The sequence below is a fragment of the Tenrec ecaudatus genome, chromosome 13 (assembly GCF_050624435.1).
Source record: "Tenrec ecaudatus isolate mTenEca1 chromosome 13, mTenEca1.hap1, whole genome shotgun sequence".
NCBI lineage: Eukaryota > Metazoa > Chordata > Mammalia > Afrosoricida > Tenrecidae > Tenrec > Tenrec ecaudatus.
The window spans coordinates 115,666,262-115,678,995 of record NC_134542.1 but is presented as its reverse complement, the minus strand read 5'-3'; the positions used below and the strand labels follow the sequence as shown (position 1 = coordinate 115,678,995).

Here is a 12,734-nt window from a genome sequence, read left to right as displayed (position 1 = left end):
CAGCGGGCAGGCTCACCTGTCTGCATCAAAGGAGGAGATCCAGGAACCATAGTTGAGGTTGTAGGTCAGGACAGTGGTGTAGTGATTAAACCCAAAGAAGTCATAGGTGCCGTTGATCCTCCTCTTCTCAGCCTCCGTAAATTCCGGGAGCCTGGTGGCAAGAGTTACTCAGGCAGAACCACGCATTGAGAAGAGAAGGGAAGGCAATGGGCGGGCGGGCACCAGCCCCCAGATGCCTGGTCATGCCTAGAGGGCTGCACTGTGCGTTGTGCTGGTGGGAACCCTGATCAAGCTGTGCCGCTGGATTCTGCAGGGACATTTAGGGGGACGGCTGTGTCAGGATCCACATCTTAGGAGCCCCTTTCATTCTCCCTGGCTTAGTTGGTTGCAGCTTCATGAGCTCCATGAGTATGTCCCTGGTGACCATCACTTGTCCCCTTTCACACGACACCACTAATCTCAGGTCAACCCAGTGGGTCCTGGAGCCCGGCTGCCTGCTTTTTTTCTGCATCTCTTAGCGCCTTGCCTAGTCTCTGGGTCTCTGTATACTCCTCTTAAAGTAGGAAATAGAAAAGATAGGGCAGCGCTTGCTGTTGCTCTGCCTTCCGAGAGAGGGCGAGGGATGACGTCACACAGTAGGGCTGTATTGGTGCAAACAGTCATCACCTGATAACCACATATTTCAAAGGGACATGCCTGGCAGTGACCCATTGCTATTTCACAGAGTGCTGCAGGAAGATGCAGAGTAGCTAGGGAATTTGTTCTTGGGGTGAAGCAACAGGGTTGTTGAGAGCGAGAGCCCATGGGAAAGATTTGTGGAAGACTAACCACCTCATAGCAACTGGCTTGTCAGGTGCTTGGAAGTGCCAGGGCCTGGGCTTAGAGCTTTACACAGCAGGGAGGCTCAGAAGAAAGTGAGGTAACTGGCCCACGCCATGTCTTTGTGAATCTGTCCACCCACGGCCGCCTTTGCCACCGCCGACCAGGCTTCGGCCAGCTGACACTCTCCTGGCCGCGGGTGGGTGCAGGGACTTACCGAGACTTGCTGAGGCCAGCTGCCAAGCTCCTGTCACGAATTCGTGTCTTCATCACCTCATTGTAATCTCCATTCTTGAAGATTGGATGTGCAAACCAGCCTCCCATAAACTGCAGGTAGGGTTGTGGGACAGTCAGGTAGAACAACCAAGAGACATCAACATCCTTACTTAGAGGTCACTACCTCAGAAGTCCCCCTTTCTTTCCCAGCTCCCAATCTTGAACTCTTATTTTCCCGATGCCAGTTTGCCTGGCACGGCCTCCGTGCGTGCAAGTCTCTGCACCTGTGTTTATGTTTCTCAGCTGCACTTTTGCTGTGCTTCGGGTCATTTCATGTTGGAGGGGGGGGGACTGAATGGGCTCTGGCGCCCAGCAAATGCTGTCTCGCGCCCTCCTCTCTGTGCCACCTACAGAAGAGGAGGGAGCCAGCAGCCCGCAGGCCCCCTGCCCTCTCACAGCAGAGCCCTGCCCTCCTCTCCATATTCCTGTGCACCAACCAGACCTTTCTGGAAGGAGTGCCTTCTGGGCTTTCTAAGCACAAGATAATCCAACATGAGCTTTGGACTCACAGCCGGAAAATGGGAAAATGTCCCATCTGTTTTCTTTTGAGGCAGTTTAAGTCATCGTTGGAGTCTCTGGGCGGCGCCAAGAGTTAGCTGAAAGGAAAGGTTGGAGGCACCTGGGAACACGTCTTGGTGATTTTCTGAAAAGTCAGCAGTAGAAAACCCCGTGGAGCACAGTCTGCTCTGACTCGAGGGGTCGCCACGAGTCAGAATGGGCTGCGCAGCAATGTGTTAGGCCATTCTGAATCAGGGGAACCCAGGGCATCTGTGGGTGTCTGATGGTTTATGGCAGCCAAACACTTCTGGCTGGGGGTGGCGTCAAAACTGTCCATCGCGTCACAGCCTGAAGCTGTGTCCTTGCAGGTGTGGCCTTCTCATAAGGAGGATACCTCTTCCTCTCCCTTTCTCTCTGCCACTGGCCCTGAAGTGGCTGGGGCCCTGCCAGGCCTCCACTGACCTTGGATCCACACAACCCTGCACTCACTGGCCTGGAATCCTCCTGCGTCCTGCATGACTGCATGTGACTGCACAGGTACTTGCACCGGACTTACAGACTTAATCTGGACGAAGCCGGGATGCTTTCTTGATATATATATGGATTTGTTTCTCTAGTCAACCCTGCCTAACACAGCATCCAAATACTACTGTGCTATATATTTGGGGAGCGTCCCCTATCTCACCAAATCCTACCCTTGCCTGTTGCCTCATGCCTAATGTGGAGTGGAGGTAGCCTTCCATTATAAATAAAGTCAGACATGAAGTCTGAAGTATACATTCCCTGTGAAAGAAGTCTAAATGCACCCACATATTTTTTCCAGAAGCAGATCTTCCTATCTTGAGCTACAGTATCACGTCACCAATATCAATGATGTTCGATCTAATCTACAATCTAACATTTCCTAAAGTCTGGGGTCTTGATTTCAGTAAAACCAATTATTGTTCTACTTCATGAGTTAAGTGAGTCTGAAATGAAGGGTGTGTTTATTTTGTTTTAAGCTTCCTTTTCTCCAGCTGGCTCACAAGGTGAAAATCTGGCCCTTGTTTGTATTGACTTATTTGACCACCACTTTCAAGTTCCCTTCTAAAGAACTAGGCAAATCAAGGCTCCAGTACTCCCAAAGGAGCCCTGGTGCTGCTGTGGGTTTGATGCTGGTGCTAACCACAAAGTCAGAGGTTCAAACCCACCAGCCACTCTATGGGAGAAAGAGGAGGCTCTCTTTTCCTGTAAACGCTACATAAAGTCACTAGGAGTCAGGAATGGTGTCCCCCCAGAAAGAGGGCCACAGTCAGGCAGCTCCACCACAGAACCAAAAGTGAAACTATGGAGAAAGAGCCCTCTTGGTATTTCTTCCTTGATGCTGAAATGTGGGAAAGAGTTTATATCCTTTTACTTCTCTCTCTCTCTCTCTTTTATAACCTTTTTACTTTTCTTATTAGGGACTCAGATCAAAACAAGGGTAGGCTAGCTAACTTGGTTTCTGTTTACTGGTATCTCTTCTTCCTACAGAGTAGTAATAGGGCAAAATTCCCAGACCAAAATATGCATATACTTAATGTTTAAACCCCAGGCATTGGTAAATTAGGGGCACTAATACACTCCCAATACATTTAAAATCCCAAATCCAACCCATCGCCACTGAATCAAAATACCTCATGGAGCCCTTCCAGGGCAGAGTAGATCTGCTCCCAGGCTGCAGTGTTTATAAAAGCAGATCATGTCGTTCTGGACTGTCTGCTAGGTTAAAAATCCTAGTTTTTCAATTAACAGCCAATTAATTAACTGCTAAGTCACCAGGGCTCCTTACAAAATTTCTACCTTGAAACAGGTAAGCTTAGATTATGACATCTAGAGGCAAAGCCTGGCATTGCATCCCAGCTCTATTGAACACCACACTCAAACCAGAAAGATGAAAGGGATGGAATGCCTTTCTATTAATGAACGTTAAGCCCATCTTACATCCGGTGAGGATGACACGCTTAAATAATTTCACAAGACTTAAAAGACAGCCCCTACTCCATAGAGCTCAAATCACGTCATCATACTGAACCTGTATGCTGGGCAGAGCACGTCCAGTTTACAGATGAGAAAACTGAAGTACAGCACGGTTAGCTGCTTTTCCCCAAGCTCACAAAATCAAGTAACTGCAAAACCGATGTAAATCTTAAAGTCTTTGATTTGCAATATAATTTTATTCACATTAGACCATGAGAGGAGAGAAAATGGGGAAATAAGAATAGTTCTCCAGTATGGTTTGTTATAATATATGTAAGAGCCCCCTGTAAAATGATTTATTAAAAAAAAAAAAAGAGAGAGTTTCACAAAGAAAAACAAACCTGCATGTATCTCCTGGCTGCTTCCACATCCTCTTGGTTGGCGGGGTTCCTGGGTTCAGCCCAGTCACTATTGATGGTGATGGAAATGATTCCCCCTTGCTTGGCACGGTACATGTCGTTATATAGATGCCAGGCCTCAGCATGAGCCTTTATTAGGTTGTGGCCGACAATGTAGGGGGCAGTGCCAGGTCTAAAGGAGATCCCTGGAAACACAGACGTGGTTGTCAGTGGAGAGGGACGGTAGCTGAGAGGGTTACTCTGCCCGCAGGTGTCTGCCATTTGTTTATGAGTACAGGTGTTGTGGTTAGGGCAACTGGAATTCAAAGCCTGGCTCCTCCACTTCTTAGCTGGCTTTGTAACTTTGGGCAAATAATGTAGCCTTTCTGTAAAGTAGGCACTGTAGAATTCTTGTGAGACAGAGATCAAAGTATATCTGTGAAGCCCTGAGCCCTACGTTGGCAGACAGAGGCAGTTCATACATGTTGGTCTCCAGGCCCTTTTCCCTAAAAGAGTGACGTAGGCCTCAGACAAAATTCACGGAACCGTGTGTGCCCCACAAGTGGCCATCCGGGAGCTCTTTGGAGCCTCCTGTGGAACTGAAGCTTGAAAACAGACTTGATGGGGGATTGGTGGCCAAGATGGTAGACCAGACCCTTCACAACAGAGACCCGAGAAACCTATTATGGATACAGAGGGCAATCCTAAGCCTGAACGCTTCAAAGGATAGGAAAGGATGAAGAAATGGCTCCAATCCCAATCAGAGGAAGAGACTGTATAAAAAGAGGAGTGAACACGGAGCCATACCGCACAGTGAACTGCCAATGGACCTAGCCCAGCATGACCTTTAAAAATCATTGCAAGCAGTATTCTGATTGGGGCAGGAACCAGATAGCGGGCTCTGCTTGTCCAGGACTCCACAAACATACACACTGGTGCTTGGTGACTAGAAACATCCTTATGACCGGAAGGTCAGCATTCCCCACCCTACTCAAACTTAAATCCTCCCTACAGGCGCCAGTACTATCCTGCCCTTCTTATCTCTGTGTTCTTAATGCTTTCCTGTCCCTAGTATTATGGCTCCCCTGGAGTGGGTACCTCACCTCTACTGTCTCTTAGTCGTCAGCATCAGTCCCGGCACTTCTGTGATTGTCAAGGAGTCACACTCATCTTCAAAAAGGACATTTCAAGATCTAGCGTGAAGTACAATGCTGTCTGTGATAGAGCAATATCTACCCGCATCCAAGGAAATCCAGTCAATATAACTATTATTCAAATGTATACACTAACCACTAAAGCTTCTGATGAAAAACCTGAAGAATTCTAAAATTACTTTCTGTCTGAAATTAAACGTGTAATCAAGATGCACTGTTGATTATTGGTGACTGGAATGCAAAAGTTTGGAACAAAGGGAAGGGAATGGTAGGTGGAAAATAGGGCCTTGGTGGCAGAAACGAAAGTAGAGATCGCATGATAGAATTGTGCAAACCAATGACTTCTCTATAGGAAATACCTTTATTCAACAAAACAAGCAGAAGCTACAGACGTGGACTTCTCCAGATGAAATGCACAGAAATGAAATTGACTCTCTGTGGGAAGCTCAATATCATCAGCTGAAATCAGGTTGGGGGTTGATTGTGGAACAGAACGTCATTTGCACATACATAAGTTCAGACTGAAGTGAAAGATAATTAAAACAAGTCTATGAGAGTCAAGATATGACCTTGAGTATATTCTGTCTGAATTTTGAGACCATCTCAATAGATTTGACACATTTAACACTAATGACAGAAGACTAATGAACTATGAGAGGACATCAAGAATATCATCCATGAAAGATTCAAAAGGTCAGTAAAAAGACAGGGAAGAAAGAAAAGATCAAAGTGGACGTCAGAAGAGATTCTGAAGCTTGATCTTCATCATAGAAGAGGTAAAGCAAATGGAAGAAGTGAAGTCAAAGAGTTGAACAGAAAATTTCACAGAGCTGCTTGAGAAATCAAAGTAAAATGCCATGAAATGTGCAAAGACCTAGAGTTAGAAAACCTAAGAGGAAGCAATATGAAACCAACACACTCAGCATATCTTACACTGAAAGGACTGAAAAATTCAAGGCTCGGGTTGCAATATTGAAAGAGTCTATGGTCACAAATTGAAAGATGCAGGAAACATCAAAAGAAGATGGAACAAACACACAGAATCTCTGCCAAAAAGAACTTGTTAAAATCCCACCATTTCAAGAGGTAGCATATGAGCAAGAACCAGCGGTGCTGAAGGAAGAAGTCCAGGCTGTACTGAAAGCATTAGCCAAAAATGAGGCTTCAGAAATCGATGGAATGCCAACTGAAAAGCTTCAACAAGCTGATGAAGCACTGGAAGCAATCACCTGTCTATGCCAAGAAATTTGGAAGACAGCTACTAAGCCAACGGACTGGAAGAAATCCATATTTGTACCCATTCCAAAGAAAGGTGATCCAACAGAATGCTCAAAATGTAGAGCAATATCATTAATACCACATGCAAATAAAATTCTGAAGATCATTCAACAATGGTTGCCGCAGTACATTGACAAGGAACTGACAGAGGTTTAGGCCAGGTTCAGAAGAGGGTGTGGAAAAAGCGTTATCATTGCTGATGCCAGACAGATCTTGACTCAAAGCAAAGAAAGATGATTACTTTTATTTTATTGACTATGCCAAGGCATTTGACTGTGTAGATCATAACCAACTATAGCCTTGAAAAGATGGATGGTCTCTAACTATGAATGCACAGAGAGCGTTGGGAGAGGCTGTTTCTACAGATGTACATACAGAGCACACAGGGGTAATTATGAGAACTCAACCATAGCAAAACACCTTAAGGGAATGAGTCACTGGGCCTGGGGGTTCAGGACCATAGTCTTGGAGGATTTCAAGGTCAGTTGGCATAACAGTCCCCAAAGATAATGTTCTACGTTCAAGATTGGGCCTTAAAAACTTGTGAGTAGCCATCAGAAGTGAAATCATTGGTTTTTCTCTGTCTGGAGTAAGGAAGCGGGAAAAACAAAACCCAAAACAAATGGAAACATTTCGTCCATAGGAGTAATGCACCACTTGGATCCCAGCCTCCATGACTCCGAGATCAGGAGAAGTAGGTGGTGCCCGGCTACCACTGCCAACTCCTCTGAAAGGGACCACATTAGAAAATCCTAGATAGAGTGCCCGGGGAGGGGAGGGGTGGATCAAAAATAAAGAACAGATGACTGTTCTGCTAGAGACTGGTGGACTCCTCCAGATTATGGCCCTGAGACACCCTTCCAGCATGGAGCTGAGCTCAAGATTCACCCAACGCATAGACAGGCCTATAAGGTGAACATTAGCCTGGGGGTGGGCTGCAGGGGAGCACTATTGGAAGACCATTGAGAGATGGAGCGCCCACAGGTGGCAGAGTGAGGGGAGAGGCTGGGAGGGCAGGATATCTGAAAGAGGGATCTCAGCAGCCTGGGGCAATCTCATCTTAAACCTGTAGGCATCAGACTCCTAGGCTGATTCTAAACTCCAAGGCCATCAAACCCAAGACTTTTTGCTAACAGCTGCATGCGTGCTTCCCTGTTCATGCCCAGCCCAGACCCAGATGAGGGACAGTATGGCCAGGGTTAGGATTGGACCGGTGAAATAGGACCGTTGCTGGAATTCGTCCATTCCTAACCCAGAGATGCAGACAGGTCAAGTGCCTCACACCTGATACAAGCCCCTGGTCCTAGACAGTTCATTCGACGGTGTCAGATGCTTTTCTTCCTTTTCCAAATAAACTTTGCTTTCTGCTGGCCATTTTGTGGTTCAAGGGTCCAAGCACCCTTGGACACATTGGAGCAGTTGAAACACTATTTAAAACAAACACTCAAGGATCAAACTATAACCTCCTCCCAGGGGCACGAATAACAGAAAAGTGGGTGAGGGGCAATGGAGGACGATGTAAGATATGGAAATAATAATCTATAACTTATCAAGGATTTGTGAGGGAAGGCGGGTGGGGGAGGGAGGGGGAAGAAATGGGGAGGTGATATCAGGGGCTCAAGTGGGAAGAGAATGCTTTGAAAATGATGATGGCGGCATCTGGGCAAATGTGCTTGACACACTGGAGGAATGTCTGGATTGCTATAAGAGATGTAAGAGCCCCCAATAAAAGTATTTTTTTTAAAAAGGAAAAGAAAGAAAGAAAAAGACACACTGATACAAGATCAAAGGGACAGCATTTGCCCAGAGACACAGTTCAGAAGGCAGGAAGGGATGGAAATGACTGGAAGCAGGGAATCAGGGAGGAAGTAGGGAGACCGCTGTTTGTTACCTTGACGGATTGCAATCAGGGTCACGGATCAAAATGTGCGTGAAGTGTTGAATGGGAAGCCTGGTTGCTTTGTTCAATTTGGGTGAACACAAATGTACGCTCAGAAGCTCAGAACTACAGGAGAGGGGAATTGGAGATTTCTCAAGGGGGCAAGAACAGGTCCACCGGTCCACCATCCCTTCTTAAAACCTTAAAATTCAAAAGTGTTTTGGAATCAGTTTTTTGTGTGCTTTGTAAAAGTAGTAAGATATAATACAACCTTCAGCAAGGACCAGACAATTCCTCCACGATCAAACATACTCTGTTTCTCTGTGTCACAATGCAGGGACTTCTAAGTGCGTCTTCAGGCCATGAATAGCCTCCTGTTGGTTCAAGTCTGGTTTGACTGTTGTTAAAGGAATTCAGGCCAGCCAACAAAGTGATCCGACCCTTGCGATGCGGGGACTGTGGAAGGCCCACTGTGGACCTGCACTGCCAGGTGAAGCGTCCTTTCCTGCTTCTAGGGGACCTGGAACTTCCTAGTTCCTTGAGGAAGAGGCCAGGCTTCTGAGGCCTTCCCCCCCCCCCCCCCCCATTTCAAAGAGCAGACAAGTCAGGCTGGGCTCCTTACCTGGAGCTGCAGTCCCGTAGCCATAGCCCTGGCTAGCGACGACAAAGGGTTCATTCAGCGTGATCCAAAACTTCACTTTGTCTCCCAGCCGCTCAAAGAGCACATTTGCATAGTCTCTAAACCGCTGGACGATGGTCTCATTCTCCCAGCCACCGACATCTTGCAGCGCCTGGGGCAGGTCCCAGTGGTAAATGGTCACCTGTGAAGAAGCCAGAGCAGTAATCCCGTCAGCTCTGTCTCCAGGCTTGGCATGGTGTTGTGGTAAAACATTGGGCTGTGATCTGCATGGTCAGCAGTTCAAAACCTCCAGCAGCTCCAAGAGAGAAAGCAGGGGCTCCCTCCCCCAGTAACAGTCTCAGAAATCCACAGGGGGTCGCTATGAGTCAGCATTGACTTGATGGCAGAGAGAGTACTGACATTATATACCCCAGCATAAAGACCTGTTGCTAAAGCTGAGAATAACTTACGGGATAAAAAGAGAAAAATGTTTGGGTTTTTTTCCTAGGGAGGGTGGGGGTGGAGAGGGGAGCAGTATCCAGGAGTGAGAAATTCACATATCTGGATGCGGTAACATTGGGCTTGAATCTGGTTTTTGCTCTGTGTTAGATGGCTGACCCTGGGCTCAAGCACGGGCCCCTCCACTCCACCTTTCCCCTGAGCATTGTGGGCCTCGGTCACCTGGACAGCACATGACGCGCACCCTGGGAGAGCTTCCTTGAGTGGCAGATCGGAAATGCTAGTGATTTAGAACTTTACTTGTAAGGAGACAGCCCTAAGCCCTTCCTGTGACACTGAGAACCCTTCTCTGTGGCAGCCGGTCCATGGGGTGGCTTTTCTACTCTCCTGGTCTTCCCTTGACTGACTCCCAAGAGACTCCATCATGGCCAGGCCAGCCTCTCCTTTGATCTCAGCCCCATTGGGTGCTACCTATCCTCAGCTCAGGCTCAAGTCTCTCGTTGTCTTTGCCCTTTACCTCCTACTGTTACTGAAATTAGGTTCTTGTCTTAACTAAGAGAAAGCTTTGCTTTTGGAAGACAGAGCTCATCCCAAGAGATTTTGATTTAGAAATCCCCAGGAAGAAGAAATCCTTTCTCTCTCTCTCTGAAATTTCCTTGGGTGCCAAGGAGTTCTGGGGAATGTAGTCCACAGGTGTTGTGTTGCCCACTTTTGCTCCATCGCCTAGCACCCAGACCTTTCTCTGCATTCGAAATCCACAACCCCCTGAAGCATTCGCTGCCCACACCACCCTTCCTTTGGTGGTGTCCCAGCACTCTGAAGCTCTACCACGAATGCTGTTTGACCCTGAGGTGTGTCCTCTCTGATGGTGTTCTGGTCTCGTTACACATGAAGAACCTTGCTGTCCTTCAGACAGTGCTGTGGCCTTGGCGGAGAGCAGCTCTGCCCTGTCTGTCTGTCACAGAACACACCGCATCAAACCCCGCCCGGCTGACCTGCTCCAGTAGTGCAGGCAGACAGAGGACAAGAAGCAGGACAGCACTTTCATCTGAAGAAAGCTATCCTCTGTTGGGCCTTGAGGGACAGGGGTTGCAGTGTAGGGATTAGGCTTGGTTGGGGAGGTGTAGAAGCTCCGTTCATTTCCTTCCGCAGAGGAAACCCATAGTTCACACAGAACTGTTACTTTATAGTTCTTTGTTTAAAATGGTCCCAGGGTGGGATGGTGGGGTATGGGAGTGGGAGGTGGAGGGGAGGAGGAGGGAGAGAAAGTGTTCTTAGGTTCCTAAGTAAACATTTAAAAATTTTTGACGACAGCAAATTAAGCTTACACATGAATTTCTGTAGTCTTACAACAATTTACGCTTTAAAAACACGTACATCTGTGACCCAGCAATTCTGCTCCTAGGACTGCACCCCACAGACCAGCTTTCATACACATGAAATGATCTATGTCTTTGTCTACTGGGGAGGCGTAGTAGTTAAATCATTTCATGTCAATTTGAAGATACATAGAAGTGTTGGGGTGGATTTAGCCTGTCAATCAGGTCACAGCCTCATGGCACTCTGTGGGCGTGGCCGTCACATAAGGAAGTTCCCAAGAACCTCCTCCCCCACACATCCCCTCTCTCTACCTTCACTTGGAGATGTGTCCACCATCATTCATTGGATCCACGGGTCTTTGTATCCACCAACCTGTGATCTTCCTCGAATCTGCATCATTGCATGTGGCTGCATTGTGGGGGGAGGTCAGATGCTTACAGACATCTTCCCTGAAGGCAGTCGCTGCCAGACTGCTGTCTCCCCACACCACAGGGGTGGGGGCCTGTGACCATTAGCTTGGTTCCTGTAGGTGGAGTTCACACCCTACCGATAATGGTCTCTATCAGTTGAGCCAGGGAACAGGCCAAACTGGCTCTGTGACATCCAAAGTTTGGCTGCCATCCTGTATCTAGGATCTGCCCATCTTGCCACATGTAGACCCCCAATCCCTCCTCTTCCTATTACATGGATGCCCCTAGATCACCCCTCCCATTACTGTATTACCTATAGTGTAATCCCTTCCTGTGACGTATGTCTTCACCTGTAATTAGGAGGCTTGCATGCACCCAGAGAATATAAAATCCTGGGCTAGCATTAAAGATTCTCTCTCTCCCTCCACGTGGACCACCAAGTGGCGCTGAGGTGAGCATGCTACCATTGTAAAGCCAAATTGCCTCCATGGCAGGCTCCGCAACCTCGGGTAGGCCTTGATTTCATTTTTTTTTCCCCCTAGCAGTACAGAGCTGGAAAATCTCATAGACTGAAGCTAGCCAATCCAGGAACAACACGGCGGGCCAGACCGCCAATGAGAAGAGGATATGGCCAGCAGGGGAACGACACAAAGGACCAAACTGCTGACCCACCATAAACAAACCCATCAGCGGAAAGCAGAGGGGCGGGCTGGGGATGCCCTGGCTACGTAAGCCCTGTGTATATATACACGACAGCCTTCTCTTTGTTCGGGGCTCTTGTCCAAGATGGGGCGCGGTTGTGTGCCTGAGGACTCGAGCCCTGGCTTAGGCTAGTACAACTAGCCCCTCTTTTGTTATTGCAGCCTTGTGTCGGATCTCCTTCCACTGTTGGGGTAAGCGCTCCCGCTCCCTACACCATGAAATGTGTCTGACTCCATTTATTTCAATATTTCTCTTCTATCTCTCATGCTCTCTATTACTTTACTATAATCTTTACTTATTATCGCTGTACAATTGCGCCTACCGGACCCGTAATGATGTGTTAGGGGCTGGCTTCCCCTGGCACTGCATGAGTCTGAAGAGGGATTTATGGACTAGTATTGGACTTATAGACTTGAGTTGGACCTGACTGGGAGGTTTTCCTGATATATAATTACTTCTTCATATAAAGCCCTTTCTTACATATATAGATAGTGTCACTGAATCTGGTTCACTAGTCAACCTGGCCTACCACAGGAGGCACAAACAGTTAAGTTTTCAGCCATTAACTGAAAGGCTGGCAGTTCAGAACCACCCAGAAGCACCTCAGAAGAAAGATGTGGTATTCCACTCTTGAAAGATCAGCCATTGAAAAAAACCCCAAGACAGAATAAATTTGGCAGCAAGTGATCTGGCTTGGTGTTTACAGCTACGTGGAATAGTATTTGTTAGGGTAACAAGAGTGGAAACATCCTGTACATCAATAGGGAAATAATCAAAGAAATGTTATATAAATAGAACTCTACAGAAATGTAAGAAACGAAGAAAGCCAAGTAAATATGGAAACTCCCTACTCCAGCTGATATGGAATATTCTATAAGGAATCTTGCTAAATAAAAGCAAGTTTCAAGTGTATATGTAATTTGTTTGGGCCTTTGGTCTTTTCATGGTCTGCCAGTGCGTTGAAAAGAAAGGCGAATCTGAGCT

General features: G+C 47.2%; 1 protein-coding gene across 1 annotated transcript in view; it reads right to left on the bottom strand.

Moving 5' to 3' along the window:
* LCT (lactase) overlaps nt 1-12,734 on the bottom strand; it is a 76,771-nt gene that overhangs the window by 13,475 nt on the left and 50,562 nt on the right. Inside the window, exons 11-14 of the mRNA XM_075530037.1 lie at nt 8,863-9,061; nt 3,933-4,135; nt 1,037-1,146; nt 17-151 (exon numbers count right to left, since the gene is read on the bottom strand). Of these exons, the coding sequence (XP_075386152.1) occupies nt 17-151; nt 1,037-1,146; nt 3,933-4,135; nt 8,863-9,061 (647 nt within the window). The remainder of the gene's footprint in view (nt 1-16; nt 152-1,036; nt 1,147-3,932; nt 4,136-8,862; nt 9,062-12,734) is intronic.